This window comes from Diabrotica virgifera, chromosome 6 (genome assembly GCF_917563875.1).
Source record: "Diabrotica virgifera virgifera chromosome 6, PGI_DIABVI_V3a".
Classification (NCBI taxonomy): domain Eukaryota; kingdom Metazoa; phylum Arthropoda; class Insecta; order Coleoptera; family Chrysomelidae; genus Diabrotica; species Diabrotica virgifera.
The window spans coordinates 51546898-51573598 of record NC_065448.1 but is presented as its reverse complement, the minus strand read 5'-3'; the positions used below and the strand labels follow the sequence as shown (position 1 = coordinate 51573598).

The 26701-nt window shown below is 32.3% G+C and overlaps 1 protein-coding gene across 3 annotated transcripts in view; it reads right to left on the bottom strand.

Moving 5' to 3' along the window:
• LOC114325900 (phosphatidylinositol 4-phosphate 3-kinase C2 domain-containing subunit alpha) overlaps window positions 1-26701 on the bottom strand; it is a 285129-nt gene that overhangs the window by 136855 nt on the left and 121573 nt on the right. For all 3 annotated transcript variants that reach the window (XM_028274045.2, XM_028274047.2, XM_028274046.2), the window contains exons 9-10: window positions 17280-17379; window positions 712-923 (exon numbers count right to left, since the gene is read on the bottom strand). In XM_028274045.2, coding sequence (XP_028129846.1) covers window positions 712-923; window positions 17280-17379 — 312 coding nt within the window. The remainder of the gene's footprint in view (window positions 1-711; window positions 924-17279; window positions 17380-26701) is intronic.

Below are 26701 nucleotides of genomic sequence, written 5' to 3'. Positions count from 1 at the left end.
CTCTTAAATTATTAGTACCTACAATTCGCTACTTCATACTTATGTAAACTGACATTTTCTTCAATGGTAGACATTAACACTAAAAAGAGAAATAGACTGCAATTAGAAAATTATTTAATTATCAACTGTTCAAAAATAGCATCACAATTTGATAAACTTTTGAAAACCAACCAAGCACAAACATCCTTCCCACTAAAATTGTATTTTAAGAACCTCAACCTTTCCTTTCAGTCGGCGACACCCCGAGAAAGGTTTCGCGACCCCCAGAGGGTCGCGACCCACATATTGAAAAATACTGCTTTAGAGTGAGTTGTATAGAGATATAGTCTTGTTATAATATCTTCTATGGTCTATATCTATTATCTATATATTAATCTTTTAAAAAGTATGATAAAGATATTGTGCATTAGCATTCAAGAAATTTAAACCATCAAATCTGACATTGGAAAAAGATGTACCAGTTTTATATCATGCGATCGATGTACACATCATGCTACAAAAGAAACTTACTAAACTTAAAGAGGAGACAAAAATAAGAGTCTATATTTGAACTGTGGAAAACTAATAACAAGAAAGAGTGCATATTATAGTATAGCAAAAACTAGGCTAGAAAATAACTAATTTATTTAAATAGAACATAACGGATATAATTAATAAAAAATAAAGAAATAAATAAGCAAATTTCAAAATATAATATTCTAGAAAACTTACATTTGAAGGTAAAAAGTTTCTACACGTTTCTTCTAAAGCTTCTATAGTATTCATAATATCTAAAGTACACAAATCTCCCATTAAATTAACGATATATTTTACTGATTGAATTACGTTTAAAGGCTGAATACCAGGCATCACAGACGGGGTAGTATTTTTTTCTACTTGTACAGACGCTTCTTCTAATTTTCTCATTTCGTTTTCTACAGTCTCTGCAATTTAAAACAATATTTATAATACCTTACCTAAACAATTGTCATGACTAAAGAATAAAATGTGGTGCACATTTGTGTGGTAAAGGTGGTAAAAATGAAATGACGAGAAGCAGGAACATAGTCAGATAAGATGATAATAGGTGGCCATGGAGAATTATGTAGTGGAGATCAAGAGAGACGAAAAGAAGCACATGAAAGGGAGATATTTATCCAGGTGTAGATGGTTAAATGTTGACGAAGAGAATGCTATCTATCTAGAAGCCTAAATTGTCCATTGTTAAAGTGTTTGCCACTCCTACCTATGGTGTGTCCGTTTTATCCAGTTTCTAGCAATTCTCTTTTTGTCGTCGGTTCATCTGTTGGGTGCCTCAACAGCGTCTTGTCGCTGATCACTTGATTTAGAACTCCGGAACTAATTCCCAGCAATAACCTTTCCATTTTCTCTGCATTATACAGGGTGTCCCGAAAAAATTAGTCATAAATTATACCACACATTCTGGGGTCAAAAATAGTTCGATTGAACGTAAGTTACCTTAATACAAAAAATATGCTCATAAAAAAGTTACAGCCCTTTGAAGTTACAAAATTAAAATCGATTTTTTTCAATATATCCAAAACTATTAGAGATTTTTTATTGAAAATGGACATGTGGTATTCTTATGGCAGGAACATCTTAGAACAAAATTATAGTGAAATTAGTCTACCCCATAAAAATTTTATGGGGGTTTTGTTCCCTTAAATCCCCCCAAACTTTTGTGTACGTTCCAATTAATTCATTATTGTGGTACCATTAGTTAAACACAACGTATTTAAAACTTTTTTGCCTCTTAGTATTTTTTCGATAAGCCAGTTTTTATCGAGATGTGGCTTCTTTTTTAATATGTTTACATAAAAATTTTATGGGGGCTTTGTTCCTTTAAACCCCCCAAATATTTGTGTACGTTCCAATTAAACTATTATTGTGGTACCATTAAACACAGTGTTTTTAAAACCTTTTTGTCTCTTAGTCTTTTTTTGATAAGTCACCCTTTATCGAGATGTGGCTTCTTTTTCAAAATATATCTAATAATGTAAATTATAAATAAATTTTCAGATTATTAACAGGTCTCTATAATCGTACTTAACCTAACAAATACGTGGTGGATTCGACAAATATTCAAAATATCTCGATAAGCACTGGCTTATCGAAAAAGTACTAGGAGGCAAAAAAGTTTTAAAAATAGTGTGTTTAACTAATGGTGCTACAATAATAAGTTAATTGGAACGTACACAAAAGTTTGGGTGGGTTTAAGGGAATAAACCCCCATAAAATTTTTATGGGGTGCACAAATTTCACTTTAATTTTTTTTTAAGATGTTACTACCATAAGAATGCCACATGTCCATTTTCAATAAAAAATTTTTAAGAGTTTTCGATATATGAAAAAAATCGATTTTCATTGTGTAACTTCAAAGGGCTGTAACTTTTTTTGTGTGCACTATTGTATATAGGTAAGTGAGGTTCAATCAACCTATTTTTGATCCCAGAATCTGTGGTATAATTTATGACCAATCTTTTCGGGACACCCTGTATATTATATGCGTTTTTTGTATATTCTTTTTTGTCATAGTGACAAAATAGAAATTGGGAGAACACATTGATTGAAAACTTTCCTTTTCGGACATATGTGAGTATCAGAGTTGAAGATGTACTTTAATTTTCTAAATGCTGCCAGCTAAGACCTACTATTCTTCGAATTTCATGAGATTCATCGTCTCTTTCGATGACTATCTTAGGTTCCAAATCTTCCATCTTCGATGTCCCAAATACTTATACCCTAGTTACTAGAGCAGCGATACTCAACCTTTTTCCTTCCTGGGCCACATAGTAGCTATTGCTACAGCTTGCGGGCCGCAATCAAGATGAAGTAGTATACAGGGTGTTTCATTAGTAACAGAAATACTTGAATGGTGAATAGAGGTAAACGAGGCGGTTCTAGACATACTAAATTTATCGCTCCACCGAGTTTATAACCGAGTTACAAGGTGATTTATCGATTTTGCCCATTTCTTTCTGGACCCATAACTTTAGAACCACCTCGTATATTTTTTTGATATTTGGTACACATATGTCACATTTAGAACACAAACCACCCAACTACTAATCACAAGAAAAATCCAGGTCCGGATTAAACAAAATTATAAATCCATTGTGACCTTGAAACAACATCCTGTATATTGAAATTTTCAAAACCCGTTTACACATTTAAAAAGAGCTTTAATGGAGCTTCCATTTTTTGGGCAGACAATTCAATGACTTTAATTTTGAAATTATGTCGAAATTTTTAAAAACTCGAACTTTCAAAACAAAAATTTCGATATAATTTCAAAATTAATGTCATTAAATTATCTGCGCAAAAAATTGAAGCGAGCAATTAAACTTAGTTTTTTGTGCTCTTTTCAAATGTGCAGCCGAATTTTGAAAATTTTAATATACAGGGTGTTGTTTCATAGTCACAATTATTTTAATTTTTTTTATTAATCCGGACCTGAATTTTTCTTGCGATTAATAAATGGGTCGTTGCAATGTAGTAAATAAGTATTGATTATTTTTAAAATGAATATTTGTTCATTAAAGGGCCTAGCCGGGTAAGATGATGAAAAGTGCCCGTAACTCGATTCGAATTCCATATAGGTCACCGTTTAGCATATATAGTGAAACTAACTTTCTGAAATTTTTAGCCCCCTAGGTGGTCATGTGACCCACCTAGAGCCTAATTAGGCTTTTTATGTTTTTATTTTTTATCTCAGCCGCATCGAGAACTAGCGAAAAACTTTAAATAAAAAATTTGTAAGATTTTAAAAGTTCTGTGCGAAAAAAAATTTTTTTAATTTTTGGCGGGAAATTTAAATTTTATAACGATTTTAAAATTATAAATGAGTATAAAAAAATAACTAAGACATTGGTTTTCACGAAAAACATATATATAACGTGTATTTTTGCATAATATTTCACCCTGAATTTTTCCAAATTTTTAAAATTGGTGAAACGCACCTTCAAAAATAAAAAACAGCATTTTTTCGGTTTTTTTTTTCGTTTTTTGATACAATTTTATACATATTTTTCAAAAAAGGTAACACCGTCACTGGAGCAGGTAAAAAATTTAAAAAGAATTGGGGTTTGCTTAATAAAAATTTTTTGCAACACCATCCATTTTTAAGATACAGGGCGTTGAAGAAAACAAAATTTTACACATTTTTTACGATTTTGCCGAAACTAGTGGCAACATTGTAATAAAACTTGGCGGGTTTTAAGAGTTAGTTATTGTGCATGTTTTGACATACAATTAAGGATTTTATATTCATCATTGGCGCGCTTAGGGGTAATGGTCTGAAATTTTCAAAGAAAAAAAGATAGTACGCCACTGACATATTTCAAATTAACAATCATTTTTAAATTCCTCATTCAATTTGCGATAAAAAAACTATCTTATCATTTTTTCACACGAGGCGCCGTTTTGCTGCAAAAAATAAAATATCTTAACGCTTCCAAAGTATTCGAATTATAATGGACGTACGAGTTTATATTACGTATGTAGATGTAGAAACTACTAATAGAAGTTCGAATACTTTGTAAGGGTTAAGATGTTTTATTTTTTGAATAAAAATGGAGCGTCGTATGAAAAAATAGGAAGATAGATTTTTTGTCACAAACTAAACGAGGAATTCAAAAAGGATTGCTAGTTTGAAATATGTCAGTGGCGTACTATCTTTTTTCTTTAAAAGGTTCAGACTATTACCCGTATACGCACCAATGATAAATATAAAATTCTTAATTGTATCTCAAAAAATGCACAACAACTACCTCTTAAACCTCGCCAAATTTTATTACAATGTTGCCAGTAGTTTCGGTAAAATCGTAAAAAATGTGTAAAATTTTGTTTTCTTCAACGTCCTGTATATTGAAAATGGATGGGATCACAAAAAATTTTTATTAAGCAAACCCCAATTATTTTTCAGTTTTTTACCTATTCTAGTGACGGTATTACCTTTTTTGAAAAATATGTATAAAATTGTATCAAAAAACGAAAAAAAAACGAAAAAATGCGGTTTTTTATTTTTAAAGGTACGTTTCACCAATTTTAAAAATTTGAAAAAATTCAGGGTGAAATATTATACAAAAATACACGTTATATATTTTTTTCGTGAAAACGAATGTCTTAGTTATTTTTTTATACTCATTTAAAATTTTAAAATCGTTCTAAATATTAAATTTCCCGCCAAAAATTAAAAAAAAATTTTTTTCGGGCAGAACTTTTTAAATCTTACAACTTTTTTATTTAAAGTTTTTCGCTAGTTCTCGATGCGGCTGAGATAAAAAATAAAAATTTAAAAAGCCTAATTAGGCTCTAGGTGGGTCACATGACCCCCTAGGGGGCTAAAAATTTCAGAAAGTTAGTTTCACTATATATGCTAAACGGTGACCTATAGGGAATTCGAATCGAGTTGGGGGCACTTTTCATTATCTTACCCGGCTAGGCCCTTTAATAATTTATTATTAAAAGTTAATAATAACCTGCTTTTTAATCAGAGTTCTTACAAATTTCAATATAATTTAAAATTAAAGTCATTAAATTGTCTGCCTCACGCCCAAACACGCCTCAAACACATCGGAACACTATCAAATAATTTGAAAAACACGTGAAATTTGACAAATAATTTGATCACAGGGCCCTTTAGTTAACCCTCGGGCCGCATAAAAACGCTAGAGGGCCGCATGCGGTCCGCGGGCCGCAGGTTGAGTATCACTGTACTAGAGTGATGTTGATGTTATTTACTTGTAGAGGAGCATTAGGGCGCGTCCGAGTCCGTGTGAGAATCACGGAGAGGTCCGTTTGGAGAGGCCCGTTAAAATACAAAGGATTATTCGCACACGAACTCGACTCTGACTTCGAAAACCAGCGTGAACTGTGGACGCGCCCTAATAGTCTAAGAGCTAGTGAACCCTCCGAGTAACGATCTTCCTGTAAGGCTAGAAATTTGTATAGTGATAATTAATAGCACACCAAGGCTAAAAACCATGGCCTGGCAGGCATCAGCCCTGCACGTATATCTACCAGGTGAATCGAAAAGTGCATAGTTTAGGGGAAAAATAAACTTGCTCCTGTAAAGTTTAAATTTAAGTCTGTGTTTGAGTAAGGCATTTAAAAGAAATGTGTACAACGACAGGCGATTCTGAACAGCATAAGAACTTGCCAGGTGAGGAGAAAGATTAGGGGTTTTTCCTAAAATAATTTTTTTTGCATCGAACAAAGTTTTTTTAGGGTTTTTGAATCATTCCAAACAGAAAAGGTATTTATTGACTTTTCTCTTAGGTTAATAGTTTTTGACATATAACATATAAGCGATTAAAAATTTACAAAATCGCGAAATCTTTAAACATCGATTGATGAAATCCTGAAGAGTTTTTTGCAATGCAATATCGAAAACCCCTTTGTTTTTTATTTGCTAATCAAGCGGGCGCGACACTGTAGTATACAGTTGAGTCCGCGAGTCTTTACACGTGCGTCATTAATACCTGGCGAAATAAAACACATACTTTTTATTTAGCATCATTCTCTTCCACGCATGAAATTAATGACAAACCAGCTGCCGCCTGTTATTAAGTAAAAACACATGTTATTTTTATGAACGACTTAGACTCAGTGCATTGAAAAGAGATAGGTACAAAGAAAGACTAATGGGGATGTCTTCACATATTTTAAGTACAATTTCTGACGTTTTGGTTTGTTTACTTTTGTGGCTGTCAGTTTGTTGAATTTTTTGCTGTTATTTTGTCGAATTTTGCATTTTGAAGTTTTTTATAGTATATAAACAGTTGTTTTCACAACTAATTTTATATTGGGAGTTAGAAATTTTGTGATAATTTTATGTTATTTTACGATAAATTTTGACAACGTACAAAGCTAACCTCATTGTTGACACAGTTGAATGCTTGTGTTTAAGGTTCCGCCAAAGTGAATAAAATAACAAAAAGAAAATATGTTACTGATTTTTTTTTATAAATTGTCTATTTATTTATTAATCAATGATAATAAAATAATTTATCAAGCTACTTCAAATGTAGCTATAATTATGCACCAAAATTTTAAAGCAAAACTTAAATTTGACATTCTCTTTATTTGATAACATCAAATTTTATATTATAACCCGTGATCCATATTTTATACTATAACCCGGAATAATATCCACTTGCCGTTGCGTTTAGTAAATTTCCGACTTATTTCGTATGCTTTAAATGATGACGCACGGGTAATAAAGACTCGCGGACTCAACTGTAAGTGGGGACGTTTGAGTTTGCATAAATTCATTATCTCGAGAATGGGCAAATTTGAAGAGAAATTCTCAGACAAGTCGATTTTTATTTTTAAATTAGGACTTTTTGGCATATATATAATACTAGTGACGTCATCCATCTGGACGTGATGACGTAATCGATGATTTTTTTAAATGAGAGTAGGGGTTGTGTGATAGCTCATTTGAAAGGCTATTTAATTCTCTATTTAGTAATATAAATATTAACATAATTATTTATACAGGGTGTACAATTTTTTTTTATTAAATTAATTTACACAAAAAGAAGAAACATTTTTTTGTACACCTTGTATAAATAATTATGTTAATGTTTATATTACTAAATAGAGAATTAAATAGCCTTTCAAATGAGCTATCACACAACCCCTACTCTCATTTAAAAAAAATCATCGATCACGTCATCACACCCAGATGGATGACGTCATTAGTATTGTATATATATGCCAAAAAGTCCTAATTTAAAAATAAAAATCGACTTGTCTGAGAATTTCTCTTCGATAGTCAATGAGAGCAAGAACAGGTTATTACCTCCGAATTCTATCCTACTGCATGGATTTTAATGAAATTTTAGAAATAGCCTGAAAATATCTCCTTATTCAAAGTCTACCCTATGCCGATGTGTGCTTTTGTCTTGGAGGCGGTTCTCACCCCTTCTCGGGGGGTGGAAAATTTATTGGTTAAACAACTACGAAAGTTGCTAGAGAACCCAATTCTAAGCAAAAACTGTTCTATAATTTTTTTTCGAAAACTCAATAAATTTTGAGTTATTCGTGGTTGAAAATTGGCCATTTTCATTGAAATATAACACCTTCTCAAAGGGTTTTTTGCGAATACCTTAAAAACAATGCATCTAACTAAAAAAACTATATAAAACACTTTTGTAGCTCATAAAAACAAAGAGGTTCCTTCTTCAATCTTCTAGTTATAACACAAAAAGAGATATGGTAGGTAAAAAGAGTTTGTTTTTTTTTGGTGCATGCTCAAAGCAGCGTATTCAACTTGAAATAACAGAGAAACTGTCGATTTTATGTATATAATGCTACCAATACCTTTTATCGTGCTTGAAAAGTCCTTTCAAATAAGCAATATTAAATGTCGATTACATTCAAACTAAGCGAGATATGTTGCAAAAAATTGATGACTAACGAATTTTAAGAAAAAAATTGAGAAGTATATTTAACCCCTCACCCACAAGAATTTAAATCCATCGTTTTCCTTTTACAATACATTTTACTACAGTCTAATTTTTATGTTCAAAAAGTTGAGCGGGTTTAAAATGAATGGTTTTTGAAAAAAAAAATAAGATCAAATTATAGAGCGCATATTTAAATTTTCTTAAAAATCTTCTTTTTCTACACGTAACTTGAAAATGATAAGAAATACTGTTATAAAAAATAAAATCAAAATGTTTATCTAGAAGAAACCTTCATTTTTGTATGGCATCTTTTTTTTGGCATCTCTTATCATTTTCGAGTTACATGGAGAAAAAGGAAGATTTTTAAGAAAATTTAAATATGCGCTCAATAGTTTGATCGTATTTTTTTCATAAACCATTCATTTTAAACCCGCCCAACTTTTTGAACATAAAAAGAACACTATAGTAAAATGTATTGTAGAAGGAAAACTATGCATTTAAATTCTTGTGGATGAGGTTTTAAATATACTTCTCAATTTTTCTCTTAAAATTCGTTAGTCATCAATTTTTTGCAGCATATCTCGCTTAGTTTGAACGTAATCGACATTTAATATTGCTTATTTTAAAGGTCTTTTCAAGCACAACAAAAGTTATTGGTAGCATTATACACCTAAAATCGACCGTTTCTCTGTTATTTCAAGTTAAATACACTGAATTGAGCATGCACCAAGAAAACAAGTTTTTTCACTTACCATATCTCTTTTTGTGTTATAACTAGAAGATTCATAAAGGAAATAATCTCTTCGTTATTTTATAAGCTACAAAAATGTTTTATATAGTTTTTTTAATTAGATGCATAGTTTTTAAGGTATTCGCAAAAAACCGTTTGAAAAGGTGTTATGTTTCAATGAAAATGGCCAATTTTCAACCAGGAATAACTCAAAAAGTATTGAGTTTTCGAAAAAAAAAATTATAGAACAGTTTTTGCTTAGTATTAGGTTCTCTAGCAACTTCCGTAGTTATTTAAGCAAAAAATGTTCCACCGCCGAGAAGGGGTGGGAACCGCCCCCAAGACAAAAGCACACATCGGCATAGGGTAGACTTTGTTTCTTGGGCTATTCCCTACTTACTGTGAAAATATCACGTAAATCGATATAGTAGGATAGAATTCGGAGCCACATACCCTCATTGACTGCCCTAATAATGAATTTATGCAAACTCAAACGTCCTCACTTATACTACAGTGTCGCGCCCGCTTGATTAGCAATTTAAAAACAAAGGGGTTTTCGATATTGTATTGCAAAAAACTCTTCGGGATTTCAACAATCGATGTTTAAAGAATATCTACCTACCTTGGCAACATTGAAATTTTCAGTTAAATGTCCGATTCGGGGTTAAAAATGGCCGATTTCGCGATTTTGTAAATTTTTAATCGCTTATATGTCAAAAACTATTAACCTACGAGAAAATTCACTAAAGACATTTTCTGTTTGGAATGATTCAAAAACCCTAAAAAAACTTTGTTCGATGCAAAAAAATATTTTAGGAAAAACCCCTAATCTTTCCCCTCGCCTGGCAAGGTCTTATGCTGTTCAGAATCGCCTGTCATTGTACACATTTCTTCTAAATGGATTACTCAAACACATACTTAAATTTAAACTTTACAGGAGAAAGTTTATTTTTCTCTTAAACTATGCACTTTTCGATTCACCTGGTAGATACACGTGCAGGGCTGATGCCTGCCAGGTCATGGTTTTTAGCCTTGGTGTGTTATGAATTATCACTATACAAATTTTTAGCCATACAGGAAGACCGTTACTCGGAGGGTTCACTAGCTCTTAGACTATAAGTCACTAGATATGTCATAAACTGGAGTCTTAAAATATTTTTTTCAAACCGACTTCTTTAGATGATTTTTCCAACTCTTAATGTGCTTCCTGGATATTATCTGAAATCAATAAATACAACACTGTCCGCAAAACATAGGCGATTTAACATTTTTCCATGTTGATCCCAGCTGATCTCCATTCTATGTTTGTAAGCGTATCTTGCCGGAGGGACACAAATATTTTTGGTGAGTGTATTACCCCCATTTCTATATTGAATTCGTTTTTCTTCTTCTTCCCTTTTGCCTTCTCTGCCAGTCTATTTGCTTTTTGTATTTGATTTCTCACATCTTTATCCAGGTCTCCATAGCTGGACAACGTAATTCCAAAGCATTTTACTTCCATTACTTGTTCAATACTGATGCCATCAACATCTATTTTACATATGATTGGATCTTTACTGATTACGATTGTTTTAGTTTTTCTGAGATAAAATTGTCATATTTAATTCTTTTGCTCTTATGTTAAATCTGTGGACTAATCTTTGTAGACTATCTTCATATTGGGCTATCAACATTGCATCGTCAGCGTAACACAGTATTTTTACTTCTTTGTTTCCCATTCTTCTTTGTATTTTCTTCCTTTGTTGACGCTTTTGATGATTTCACCCATGATTAAATTAAAGAGCATATGGCTCAATGAGTCTTCTTGTCCTATTGCGTTGTCTATAGGTTTGTTCGTAGAACGATCAGCAACCGTTGCCAACCGTCAGACGCAAGCGCGTTCGTAGTCTACGAACTCGAACTGTTAACTGCGCAGCGCTAACTGTTAACTGCGCATGCGTCTGATGGTTGGCAACGGTTGCTGATCGATTGGATCGTACTACGAACAAACTATATGTCTATAGGTTCTAGTTGTCCATCTATTCTGACTTCCATTTTGTTGTTTTGGTAGATATTTTCAATAGTTTTTATATCTAGGGGAGCTTCTCTATTATACAGAAGATTGTAACGTTCCTGTTTTCTTTGAGAAAAATTTCTCACTTGTATTCAAAATTTTTCTGATGGGTGAGAGGAGTGTGTAACGTTACAAACGTCACATCTTTGTTATTTTATTTTTAAATAAATATTTTACTTTATTTTCTTTAATATTTCATTAATAATTATCTTCTATTCGTTTTAACTTGCTTTTTCGTTAAAAACTTGTTTGGCGCCCTCTTTTATTATGCTCTTTTATTATCCTCTTTTATTATCTTCTATTTACTATATAGGGTGAGGCAGATAACTGGCCTATTAGAAATATCTCAAGAACTAAAGGCAACAGAATCATGAAAATTGGAATAAAGGGATTTTGAAGGATGATCTATTAAATGAAAATATTTTCATGCAACTTCCGGTTATACCGGAAGTTGCTTATAATTTCGTTTTTTTAAATGGTACACCCTGTATATTTTTACATTTTTGGATTCTCTTCGATGTCTTCTCTCTTAAAATATAAGGTTTTGTAATATTATACAGGGTATTTTAAAAGATAATTACGATTTTTTATTAATTTCGTAGCAATATTCACACCCTGTGGAATTGTAGTAGTTTGACATCTAAAACTGTACTTACGTTCAAATGATTTTTAATATACTCTACTATTGTTAAGAATCATTAGTATAGCTAATTTTTTAATTTTAGTATACAGGGTTGGTCGAAACTCGGAATGAGTATTTTCTGAGATTTCTTAAATGGAACACCCTGTATTTTTGTATTGTAGTGAAATGATATTTTATAGTACTTTTTTATTTCTTAAGCATTCCCTATACCTAACTGCTTTAATTTGTGAGTTATTGGTGATTCAAGCTAAACATTAATTGTAACAAAAAATACGTAAAATTTTATTAGGTTGGCCGTGAAAATACTCAATCCCAAATAATTTTTCAGAAATAAATACATATTATTCCGGACTGGTCCTTAAAATTACCAATAATGGTTTAGCTATCGAAATACCTACTTAGTTAAGATTGTTGGTGCGATTAACAATTAAGCACAAATTAAAGCAGTTAGGTATAGGGAATGCTTAAGAAATAAAAAAGTACCACAAAATATCATTTCATTACAATACTAAAATACAGGGTGTTCCATTTAAGAAAACTCAGAAAATACTCATTCCGAGTTTCGACCAACCCTGTATACTAAAATTAAAAATTTAGCTATACTAATGATTCTTAACAATAGTAGAGTATATTAAAAATCATTTGAACGTAAGTAGAGTTTTAGATGTCAAACTACTACAATTCTACAGGGTGTTAATTTTGCTAGGAAATTAATAAATAAACGTAATTATCTTTTAAAATACCCTGTATAATATTACAAAACCTCATATTTTAAGAAAGAAGACATCGAAGAGAATCAAAAAATGTAAAAATATACAGGGTGTCCCATTAAAAAAAAACGAAGTTATAAGCAACTTCCGGTATAACCGGAAGTTGCAAAGAGATGAAAATATTTTCATTTAATAGATCATCCTTCAAAACCCCTTTATTCCAATTTTCATGATTCTGTTGCCTTTAGTTCTCGAGATATTTCTAATAGGCCCTTTATTTGCCTCACCCTGTATATCTTTTCATTTAAAATCTAAATAATCATACTGAACGTACCCCGTATATTCTTAGTCTGTAAGTCTTCAATACGGAACATGCCTACCTCTCTACAGTTCACGCAGGCTGTCATTTCAATTCTCAAAATGGTGGTGGTGGTAATATTATAAAAGGCAATTACAGAGCTGATAATAGCTATCTATTTCCAGACTTAATATTCTCTTGGGGTGAGTTGTGTACTTTATTTTCTTTAATATTTCATTAATAATTATCTTCTATTCGTTTTAACTTGCTTTTTCGTTAAAAACTTGTTTGGTGCCCTCTTTTATTATTCTCTTTTAATATCCTCTTTTATTATCTTCTATTTACTATATCTCTTTTCATTTAAAATCTAAATCATCATACTGAACGTACCCCGTATATTCTTACTCTGTAAGTCTTTCAATACGGAACATGCCTAACTCTCTACAGTTCACGAACGCTGTCATTTCAATTCTCAAAATGGTGGTGGTGGTAATATAAAAGGCAATCACAGAGCTGATAATAGCTATCTATTTCCAGACTTAATATTCTCTTGGGGTGAGTTGTGTATTCTAATTATTTTTTCTTGTAATTACATTTCTACATCTAATGGCTTTTTCTAATATTTTTTATATCTAATCTCCAATGTCAAAGCATGTGTTCTGATATTTTAGTTTTAAATATATCTTTCAATTTTCATATATGCACGTGTAAATCAAATTTTAACTAGTAGTATCAATCTTAATTCCATTTAAGTTATTCTTGTCATCTGCTACTCTTTCTGACGATTATTTCTTAAAAGGTTGGCAGACTGGCACACTTTGGTTTATCTTCTTGATGATTGATATGTGTTTTAGTCTTCTAGTTTTTCTGGATAAGATCTATTTTTCTCCTTTCGGGAGAATGAAACCAATCGCCGGCGATGCATCACTACAAGACTGACAACTGCAACCAAATCGTCTAGACTACAGCACCCAACATCTTCAGCTGCAGGGACCTAGGGCCGAACATCTGCCCAGGTCTACAAGAAGTCAACAGCAGTACCATTTGACATCAAGAAGTTACCATCAAATACCAGCTACCAAAAGCCATAAGTATAATCCAGAATTGTTAGTTTTTGGCAAGAATTTGAATATATTTGTTGATGCAATAATCACATTAATAAGTCACATTTTTATTATATCTTTATTGAACAATAAACATGATTGGTTAAAAATACTGTTTTGTTTGCTTCCATTCCAAACTTTCATAGTTCATTTCTAAGATTAGGACAAGACGAACACACACCTGAGTGACTAAGGGTGTAGCGATGGCTATCTTGGATGATTGAGGTAATATTTTCGAATGTTATTTCAATTAGCTGAGGTAGTCCATCGCCTTTTCTTTTTTCGTTTCAAGATCTTTGGGTCTTACTCTGTCAAATGCTTTCTTCAACAATCAGACATAGAAATGCTGCTCTATTATTATACTCGAGTGATTTCTCAGAAATTTTTTTGTTCATTTGCTGTATAAACTGTTGTTCATTTGCTAAACTTATCCTCTAAGTCATTAGTTCTTGTAGAATTTTAGTTGTAGTAAGGGTAGCATTGTAGTTGAAGTTTTAGGGTAGTATTTAACAAGTTGATATTACCTCTGTAGTTTTCTGGGTGCTTTTAAGCTCCTTTTTGGAATAGTAGAATTAGTTCGCTCGTTCTCCATTCTTCCGGCATTTTATTGTGTTTTATAATTTTCTTAATTAATGTTTTTAATTGTTCTGTCATTGCTGCTCTACAATATTGTTTTCACCCAATTTTGAAAAAATGTGAAAACTTTGAATTATGCACGTCCGTCTGTCTGTCTGTCTGTGATCACAACTCCTCCGTCATTATACCAGCTAGAATGACAAGTGAGGTGTCAAATAAAAACTTATAATCCAAGGATGGTACTAAAGGTGAGAAATTTGACCTAGGTGGTCTGTCCGTCCGACCGCGATTATAACTCCTCCGTCATTAAACCAGGTAGAATGACAAATGAGGTGTCAAATGAAAACTTATAATCCAAGGAAGGTACTAAAGGTGAGAAATTTGACCTAGGCTGTCTGTCTGTCCGAGCGTGAATATAACTTCTCCGTCATTATTCCAGGTAGAATGACAAATTAGATGTCAAATGAAAGCTTATAATCCAAGGATGGTACTAAAGGTGAGAAATTTGACCTAGGCTATCTCTCCGTCTGTCCGTCCGACCGCGAATATAACTCCTCCGTCACTATACCAGGTAGAATGACAAACGAGATGTTGAAAAATTTTACCTACTACTTCCGGTTTGAGAAAAGCAACCAGAAGTACCGTTTTAAAGTCACAGATATATTATTCCACGCGCCCGATTACTTTTGGTGAAATCCTAGGGCTTACGAAGTCCAATTACTTGTTTCAGTAATTCGTTCGGTATTTCGTCTTTACAGTCTTGCAGCTTTTCTGTTCTTCAGCTTTTTATGTGCTTTTCGAACTTCCTGTGTAGTTATATTAACTTCTTCATTTATTTTTGTATTGGTTATTTGGCATTTTGACGTTTGATGGTGCGTTGCTGTAAGTATATTTGATTGTTACAAATATCTACCTTATACATTTATTGATAACATTCTAACAAATTGATAAATTCAAAATTTTCAAATTACTTTTTACCAGGGAAGGCGAAACGAAGATATATAAAATAGCCAAACAGAGCAAAGAAACCAAAAGATTTTAATCAGATTAGATGTATCCGAGATGAAAATAATAAAATACTAGTTCATGAAAAGGATGTCTAAAAGAGATGGAGAAAGTACTTTCACAGCTTATTAAATGAAGAATTTGACAGACAGCCTGTGGAGTCAACGGAGACAGTAGCAGCAATGGTCACCAAAATAACAAACGAGGAAGTGGCTCAAACGCTTCAAAATTAAAGGAAGGAAAAGCGGTAGGACCAGATGATATTCCTGGGGAAGTATGGAAAGCATTGGGAGAGACAGGAACAAGGTGGCTAGCAGGTTTATTTAATAGAATTATGGAAGTTGGACAAATGCCAGACGAATGGAGAAGCAGTATACTAGTACCTGTCTACAAAAACTAGGGAGATATACAGCGGTGTACAAACTACAGGGCTATAAAACTGCTTAGCCACACCATGAAAATATGGGAGAGAGTAATTGATAGACGGATACGTAAAGAGACCGACATATCCGAAAATCAATTTGGCTTTATGCAGGGTAGATCAATAACAGACGCAATTTTCATTATAAGGCAGTTGATGGAAAAATACAGGAGTAAAGAAACAAACGCTCATATGGTATTCATTGATCTTGAGAAAGCATATGATAGAGTTCCTCGAGAGATTCTGTGGTGGGCACTCAATAAGAAAGGAGTCCCTGGAATGGTGCATATGTAAAGATTGTGAGGGATATGTATGAGGGATTAACGACTAGTGTTAGGACAGGTGTGGGAGAGACTGATAAATTTCATGTGAAAGTAGGAGTGCACCAAGGCTGGGTGCTTAGTCCGTATTTATTCTTATTAGTTTTGGACCAGATAACAGCGAAACTACACGGTAACATTCCATGGTGCTTAATGTATGCTGATGATGTCGTGTTAGTAGGAAATAGTGAAAGAGACTTAGAACAAAAACTGGAACAGTGGATAGGAGCTCTGGAGGAAAAAGGTTTAAAACTTAGTAGGACAAAGACAGAGTATTTGGAATGTTCATTTAAAGATGGAGTTACTACAAATAAAATGGTATCTTTGGATGGTGAACTGATTGTAAAAAGCAATAGTTTTAAGTACCTGGGATCGGTATTACAGAGTAATGGAGAAATAGATGGAGATGCATGCAGTAGAATTAGGGCTGGATGGATGAAGAGGAAGGAAGCGAGTGGTGTGTTGTGTGACAGAAAAGTTCCAATGAAGCTGAAAGGAAAATTCTATAAAACAGCCATAAGACCGGCTATGATGTAACGAACTGAATTTTGGACAGTGAAAAAGAAAGAGGAACAACGAATGCATGTGGCGGAGATAAGAATGCTTAGATGGATGAGTGGAGTGACAAGAAAGGAGTATATTAGGGGAAGTCTAGGTGTGGCACCAATTGATGCCAAAATGAGAGAGCATCGGTTGAGATGGTTTGGTCATGTTCAACGTCGAGACGTTAATCACCCAATACGAAAAATTGCTGAAGTGCCGATTCCTGGAAGGAGTAGGAGAGGAAGACCAAAGACGTGGGGGGAGACGATTAGGCAGGACATGTTGATAAAGGGGATTATTGATATGACCCAGGATAGAATTGTGTGGAGAAATGCAATTAGGGAAGCCGACCCCGCATAGGGATAAGGCAAAGAGAATGATGATGATTTCAAACTACTTTTTTCATTTGGTATTATCATAATTTTTGGTTTTCAATGAAAAGTGAGTTAAAATTAATACGTACCAAGTAATATATTCAACTTTTCGTAAGTAATACGGACATTGGAATCGTTTGGGATTATGTTCTCGAACTTCAATGTTTCGTCATCGTTATCATCTGCAACCTAAAAAATAAATTACACTAAAAATTTAAACTTACACTAAAAAATCAAACAACATAACAAATATACTAGAGATGTTCTACAAAATTGCACTGACCTGTTGCATAAACTACCGTGGAATCTCTCTACTATGTACAACATATAAAGTCCTCACGTATATTATAAACCAGCGGCACCAACCACTAGCAGAAAATATTATTGGAGAGTGTCAGACGGGCTTCCGACGGGGAAGATCAACACTAAATGAAATATTTACAGTCGAACAGATCTTAAGCAAATCATGGGAACACGATATTGATGTTCACAACGTCTTTGTAGACTTCAAACGGGCATACGACTCAGTCAAAAGGAACAAACTATACTATATATTGGCTGAATTGGCATTAAATACCACACAAGCTAATAAGACTCATTAAAGCCACAATGGATGAAACTCAGGCATGTGTACGAATACAAAACCACCGGACAGACTTTTTCAAAATTTCGCAGGGACTAAAGCAGGGAGATGGGCTGGCCCCAACATTATTTAACCTGGCACTGGAGTATGCGGTTCGGCAAATGCAAACTGGACAAGGAAACCTACTGACCAACCGAACGGTTCAACTGGCCGCTTATGCCGATGATATTAATATTAGTCTGGGCTGATTATCGGAGAATAGGCCATTTTTGGGAAAAGTTATTTACCAGCAATTTTATTGCTGGAATCGAAGCTTATAATTATATACTATAAGTCTGCGTAACTTGGAACCATATGGGAAACTTTTTTAATATCAATTTTACGAAAAAAATTCATTCTTTATAAAGTGCTCTGCATAGTCTAAAACCTAAGATGCAATCATCAGATATCAAATTTAGTCAACAGTATACGAGGTATGTCAAAAAATATGAATTTCGCTCAAGAGCAAACTACCTTTATATTTCAAAATATCAAAAAATTTTATTATAAAAAGTTATTTGTAATTAAAAACCATATTCAAATATGCAATAACAGCCTTCTACTTGAAAAACAAAAAATTCTGAAATTTTCCTGAATTACAGATTCCGAACATCATTTTTATTTATTAGACATGTAATAACTCTTTTATTAATAATTTTAGGAAAAAAAGTTATTCTTCATAAAAATCTGTGCATGGTCTAAACCTCAAGATGCAACCATCAGTTATCCAAGTTTGTTAGTTACGAGGTGTGTCAAATAATATGAATTTAGAAAGAATTCTTTCTAAATTCATATTATTGAATTATTATTCTTTCTAAATTCATATTATTTGACACACCTCGTATAAAATTAACAAACTTGGATAACTGATATTTGCATCTTGAGGTTTAGACCATGCACAGATTTTTATGAAGATTTTTTTCCTAAAATTATTAATAAAAGAGTATACTATATATGTCTAATAAATAAAAATGATGTTCGGAGTCAGTAATTTAGGAAAATTTCAAAAAAAAAAAATTTTCAAGTAGAAGACTGTATTTGAATATGGTTTTTAATTAAAAATAACTTTTCATAATAAAATTTTTTGATATTTTGAAATATAAAGGTAGTTTGCTCTTGAGCGAAATTCATATTTTTTGACATACCTCGTATACTGTTGACAAAATTTAATATCTGATGATTGCATCTTAGGTTTTAGACTATGCAAAGCACTTTATAAAGAATGACTTTTTTTCGTAAAATTGATATTAAAAAAGTTTCCCATATGGTTCCAAGTTACGCAGACACCCTGTATATTAATAATATAGGTATGCAAAGTCCGCAAATAGTGTGCTACTTTTTTTATAAACAAAATGGCGCCTGAAAATCGTGTTATTTTCAATTATTGCTCTATAACTCCGAAGATTTTAACTTTATAACAAAAACACTCAAATAAAAATTCACCGCAATTAAATTCTGCATAGAGATATGTTTTTTTCCGATCAGTTCCGACGAAAATTTTCCTCGGAAAATCCGGGTTTTCCCAACAAAATCTTTAATTTTCAAATAAAGTTTTAGATAAGTAATTATCTACCAATAATTAAATAACTTGGTGACTTGGATTATAGTCTTCTTAGCTTGGATTATAGTTCCAGAAGCTGGTGAAAATTGAACGAATTATTTAGCAACAATTCAATTGTTAATTAATAATTTACGGTCGCAATAATAACCAAAATAATTATGATACACTGATCAAACTTTGAAATCTTATAAACATGAGATGCCTATTTAACATTTTGTCGACAAAATATAATTTTTTTTTATTTTTTTTGCATAATCTGTAAATGTTTAAAAAAAACTAGTTATAAACAAATTAACGTTTATCAGAACGTTTTTATTATATTCTAATTTTAAAAAATAGTTAAAATGCGTATTTCAAATATCTTGAAAATGAATGTTTTAAAACTTTTTTACAACCATTTGCAAAAAAGTTATGAAACAGCAAAGTAAACATACGACCACTGCGTTGTTTATAGTTTTTTTTTAATTCTTTCAAAGCGTAAAAGTGAGTTTAAAGTACAAGCTAATTACTTACAAAAACTATCGATTATTAGTTTAATGGTTATATTTTAATTTAAGATTATAAATATATTTTTTTGTAATTTACACGCGCGAAAGTAGACTAATACAGTACCGTAGCTATGTATTATGTATTATACCCGTCCACATACACAACTCGCGTGAGTTTAAAGCGCGTCAGTCGCTTCGAGTGAACATCTCCGGCTCTGTATCAAGCATACTTTCGCGCTAAATATTACAAAAAAAAGTATTTTTAATCTTTGATTAAAATAGAACGATTGAACTAATATTTGATATTCTTTGTGAGTAATTAGATTGTACCACAGACTCACTTTTAAGCTTTGAAACAATTAAAACAAATTGTAAACAACGGAGCAATCGTATATTTACTTTGCTGTTTCATAACTTTTTTGCAAATGGTTGGAAATTTTTTTTTGAAGCATTCATTTTCAAGACCTTTGAAATACGCATTTTAAGTATTTTTTAAAATTATAATATAATAAACAATTTCTGAGAAATGTTAATTTGTTTATAACTATTTTTTTAAACATTTAAAGATTATGCAAAAAAATTAAAAATTTATATTTTGTCGACAAAATATTAAATAGGCATCACATCTTTATAATCTTTCTAAGTTTGATTAATGTCTCATGATTATTTTGGTTTTTATTGCGACTGTAAATTGTTAATTAACAATTGAATTGTTGCTAAAATATTCGTTTAATTTTCACCGGCTTCTGCAGTTATAATCTATACCAAGAAAGCTTTTATTTCACCAAGTTATTTAATTATCGATGAATAATTACTTGCCCAAAAAATTTATTTGAAAATTCGAGATTTTGTTGGAAAAACCCACATTTTCTGAGGAAAATTTTCGTCGGAGCAAATCGGGAAAAACATGCCTATATGTAGAATTAAATTGGGGTGAATTTATATTTGAGTGTTTTTGATGTAAAGTTAAAATCTTCGGAGTTATAGACCAATAATTGAAAAAACACGATTTGGGGGCGCCATTTTGTTAATAAAAAAAGTAGCACACTATTTGCGGACTTTGCATACCTATATTATTAATATATAGGATCATAATATTCGATTCCAGTAATGAAATTGCTAGTAAATAACCTTTCTTTGTACTTTACTAATTAGACCAGCGTATTATAACTATTTTTTTTTTCAAAATTTAATAATTATGCAAAAAAACGAAAAATTTATATTTTGTCGATAAAATATTAAATAAGCATCCCATCTTTATTATCTTTATAAGTTTGATCAATGTATCATGATTATTTTGGTTCTTATTGCGATCGTAAATTGTTAATTAACAATTGAATTGTTGCTAAAATATTCGTTTAATTTTCACCGGCTTCTGGAATTACAATCTATACCAAGAAAGCTTTGATGTCACTAAGTTATTTAATTATTGATTGATAATTACTTACCTTAAATTTAATTGCGGTGAATTTTTATTTGGGTGTTTTTGTTGTAATGTTAAAATCTTTGGAGTTATAGAGCAATAATTGAAAAAAATACGATTTGTCGGCGCCATTTTGTTTATAAAAAAAAGTAGCACACTATCTACGGACTTTGCATACCTATATTATTAATATATAGGATCTTATAATTCGATTCCAGCAATAAAATTGCTGGTAAATAACTTTTCCATGAATTTTGCTAATTAGCCCAGAGTATATTATGAGTAGAACATCAACAGGAGCACAGGAAACATACGCAGAATTAAAAACACAAACAAAATTGCTAGGTCTGGAAATTAACACAGAAAAAACAAAAATAATGACTCAGACGAGAAGAAAAATAGTCCCACAAAGCATTATACATGAAGATGACATTGAAACGGTTGGAAAGTTTACATACCTGGGAGTAGAAATATATGCCGACGGATCAGAAGATGGAGAAATACGGAAGAGAATAACGCAGGCAAACAGAGCTTATTTTACCCTCTCCCATATATTTCGGTCTAAAAGTGTCCACCGAAATACAAAGATGAGAATTTATAAAACCTTAATTCGGCCAATAACAAGTTATGGCAGTGAAGCCTGGGTCCTGAAAGAAACCTCCAAAACAAACTCGACACATTCGAAAGAAAAGTACTGAGGAGAATACTAGGACCTGTGAGGGAAAACGGAATCTTCAGAAGTCGATACAACAACGAACTTTATCAACTTTATAAGGAAGCTCCCCTGTCAGACTTCATTAGAATACACAGATTGCAATGGGCCGGACATGTGATAAGAATGGGAGAGGATAGGCTACCAAAAAGAGCACTGAATGGTAGATGCAGGGAAAGAGACCGGTTGGAAAGCCAAGAAAGCGCTCGGAAGACACAGTAAACAGCGACGCACAAGCCCTTTTAGGAGTCCGTGTATGGAGAAGAGCAGCCACAGACAAGCACGGGGAGAGGCAAAAATAAAGGAGGCCAAGGCTCAATTTGGGCTGTAGTGCCGTAGAAGAAGAAGAAGAAGAAGTTACATAAACTAAAAACACGATAAATATAGACAGTACAGTGAAAGTCAGGATAAAGTGATTTTATTATGACGGCCAACGCGAGAAAGAGGACAAAGAATTTATGGAAAGCGAGAAATATACTTCGAATCATACACGAATACAAATAAGATTTAACGAGCACTACAAGAGACGAAGAAAAAAGGAAAGGGTCAAAACACCAGAATACACCACAAGTCGAAATCTTACAGGATGGGTACCCATTCAAAAAAAGAATAAAAGAAAAAAAGCGGAAACATACATATCACCGAAAATGATGGATCTTAGCCGCATCTAAGGAAGTTCTTGGTGAAAGAAATATAAATAAAAATAAATCGGTCTCAGGGAGATCTTTATGGTTTTGTGCAGAAGTGAAGGAAAAATAAAAATAAAAATTACATGAAATACATGTTAACCAAAACACAAGAGGCCTACGATAATTACATTGACAATGAGAAACGAAACACATGCACTTGCAAGAGGAATACACACTGGGAACGTTTTTCGAGAGAACTGGAACATAACTTTTATGGTCTGCAAAAGTAAAAAAGGTGGTGTATAAGGGGTCTAACAACTGAGGTAAAGAAACTAATAGATCTAAAACACATAGAAAAAATATATTATGTATTGACTATCTAAAAAAGCTATATGCAAAAAGAACAAATAACGCTAGAACCGGAAACACTGGAAATTACCACAAAAGAAGAAGTTAATATAAATGCACAGGCAGTAAGACAAACACTTGAAAAGCTGAAGAACAGAAAAGCTGCAGGTAAGGACGGAATACCAAACGAATTACGGAAATATTGTTAAGCAACAATGACAGAACAACTAACAACATTACTGTAGAATTGTAAATATTTTACCCTATATTTTTAAATTCCCCTGTATATATTTTTTTCTTAATTATTATTACGAGCACGGAATAAGAGTCTCACACATATGGACCTGCGTCGCGTCGGCCCAGATGGGTGGAACGAATTGGGATTATCAAAAATGAATAGAATTGGGATTACTACGGTAGCCGGAGCGAAATACTTCTAAATTTGAATCTTTAAGACTTAATTAAGCAAGAATAACATTCGCATCTTTGAACCAATTTTAATAGTTTGGTTCTCAGGGGAAAACGGAAAAGGGAGATTAGATGCAAGAGATTTTTATTTAGCGTAGGGGGGAGAGGCAGTCGATTTTGAGATTCGAATGAGGAAAGAGGTTGTATTTGGCAATAATCGAAAGGACGCGAAATTTATACGTACTATTTTAATACGTATATATTGACAAGCCGGTCATATATTAAGTAGACAAACGCGATTATTTCAAAGACATTTTCTTTTGTGAGAACTCGTAAAATTTTGGTCGCAATTACACAAACACTTTTACATTTCGTCAATTTAATAGTATCAATAATTTAGTTATCTATTTTATTAATTAAAACTGTTAAACATCACACGGACTTTTGTTACAATTGTCTTTAACGAATCCTACATTACTTAACAACATCATAAAATACAATAAAATACCGAAAGAATGGAGAACGAGCGAACTAGTTCTACTATTCAAAAAAGGAGATAAAAAGCAGCCAGAAAACTACAGAGATATCAACTTGTCAAATACTACCCTAAAACTTACAACTAAAATTCTACAAGAACTAATGAATCAGAGGATAAGTTTAGCAGATGAACAACAGGGTTTTCGTACTGGAACATAGTGAACAGATGCAATATTCACCATAAATCAAATTACTTAGAAAGCACTAGAGTATAATAGAATAGCATTTATGTGTCTGATTGACTTAAAAAGAAAGCATTTGACAGAGATACTCACATATGTCATTCATCTTCTGTAAAATAGAGAAGTTCCCCTAAATATCATAAAAACTATTGAAAACATCTACCAAAACAACCAAATGGAAGCCAGAATATATGGACAACTTACATAACCTATTGGGACCGTGCAAGCTCGGAAGAGCGACACCTGGTTTCATAGACCAGCAACATTTTTAGCACTTTTAATTATATTGGCCAATTATATTAGTCCTGATTACTGGATAATTGTCCAAAAAAAGAATAAGAAGAAAAGCAAGATTGAGGTTATATTATTAAAAGGTAAACATTGCAGGTAGATATGTAGTAAATAAAATGAATTATTAAAATGCAGTACTACAAGCAAAATACAATTAATTAAATTCACTTTAATAATATATAGGGTGGACCAAAAGTCAGTTAACGTTATCAAAAAAAGTCACGCGTAAGTTTTCCGCGTCTCTAAGAAAATATATCATGCTCTGTGATTGGCGAATGATTAGTATCCTTTTGTTGTTTGTAGCAGCCACATCGCGATGGCAGCGCAGCTCCATTCCGCGGTCACCTGATTTGTAGCCCTGTGATTTTGCCTTGAGGGAAGTACTTAAAGATATAAAGTTTTTGCCACCCCATTACGGGATTTTACGCCACCCCGATACTGCAGGATTGCAGAAGAATTTGAAGTTCTTCGTGCCAACTTGAAATTCTGTAGAAAGACTTGTTTCACTATGTAAAAGCGTTGCCAAAAATGTATTGATGAAGGTGGTTAACATTTTGAACCTAAAATGTAAAGCATGCACTTTTTTGTACCTATTTATAAACAATAAACGTTTTTTTAAATCCAGTTATTTTTGCTTTTATTAATGTACAAAACGGTTAACTGACTTTTGGTCCACCCGGTATATCATATCAATATTGTGGAGCAACATATAATTTTTACAATTTATAACACAGCATTTGCGAAATCCCATTTTCTTCAATGACAGAAATATACCGTCAATTTGACAATATGAATTATTTAAGAAATATGTTAAGAAAGTTGCAATATTTCTCCGCTATTCGCGCACGATCGTTTCTCGTATCCCCTCCAAGTACTTGCACACAACGAATAGACACAGGCAGCGTAATGTGCTCATTGAGTCCTATGCTCTTCAATTAATCATAGATAAAATCATCAAAAGTGTGAACTAAGGAAGAGGATACAGAATGTGAATCAAAGAAGTAAAAATACTCAGTTACGTAGAAGACACAATATTGATAGCCCAAGATGAAGATAGTCTGCAAAGACAAGTCCACATATTTAACATAAGAGCCAAAGAATTCAATATGACAATCTCAATTCGGAAAACTAGAACAAACGTAATCAGCAAAGAACCAATCAGAAGTAAAATAACAATCAATTGTATCAGTATTGAACAAGTAATGGAAACAAATACTTTGGATTACACTGTCCAGCCATGGAGATCTGGACGAAAAAGTGAGAGATCAAGTACAAAAAGCAAATATTATGTAGACTGGCAGGATGTCTTAATAACACTGAGATGAAGTCAATAATTATTTATAAAGCCAGTGTAAGACCAATAATGACATACCCAAGTAGCACAATAAAAACATTTTAGTTTTATTTAAGGTTTATAAAGGTTTTATTGTGGTAAATAAGAAGATAATGGTTTTAAAGTTACCTTGTAGATATACTGCCAGAACTTTAAAACTGTTAAGCATTTGTCACTAGTTTTAAAGTATCTAGTAAGAGTATCAAATAAGACTAATTAATCTTAATACATAATTTGTCTTATTGTAGTTTTAAAATGGTTTATTCTCAGTTGACTAATCAATTTTACCTTTTACTTTTATTGCAGTTTTAAAGATTCTCCTAATATGACTAATAAAACCTATTATTAAAACTACTTGATCTCAAGACTATTATGTCAGTAAATCATATGCCTTTTTTTAGTTTTCTTTAAAGTTGCTTTCTAAAAAGCGATTATTAGGCTATATTAAAACCAAACCCTCTTAACTGAATCAATTTGGTTATCGTAAAGACTAAACTATGCTTCTTGTTAGAAACAATAAAACTAAACTCATCCCCTCTTCTTTCATGTCCAAAATGATCGGCCATTTGTTTTAAAGCGAAACAGTGGTGTAGTGTGTTGTAAAAAGTGGAAGTACAGTTAGTATGGAAGAAATAAGTCGCAAGTACTTAAAATATAAACGAACTGGTCATTTTAAAAGAAAAATACAACACACACAGCACTACGACGCCTCGATTTTAGGTTAGATTCACATTAAAACCGAGTGGAATTATTGACAGCAGCATTAAAACTAAACGGTTTTAATTCCAAGGCAACCTTGCTTTTATGTAGGATATATGCCCTTGGAAAGGTATAAAATAAAACCATTTGATCTTAACAATTCTCTGTTGATAGACTAAATAGTTTTATTTGGATTTCAGCCATATTGCTTTCTACAGATGCTGAAAGCCATGATAGATTGCAATATAAGGCTTACATAAAAATTATAAATAAGCGAC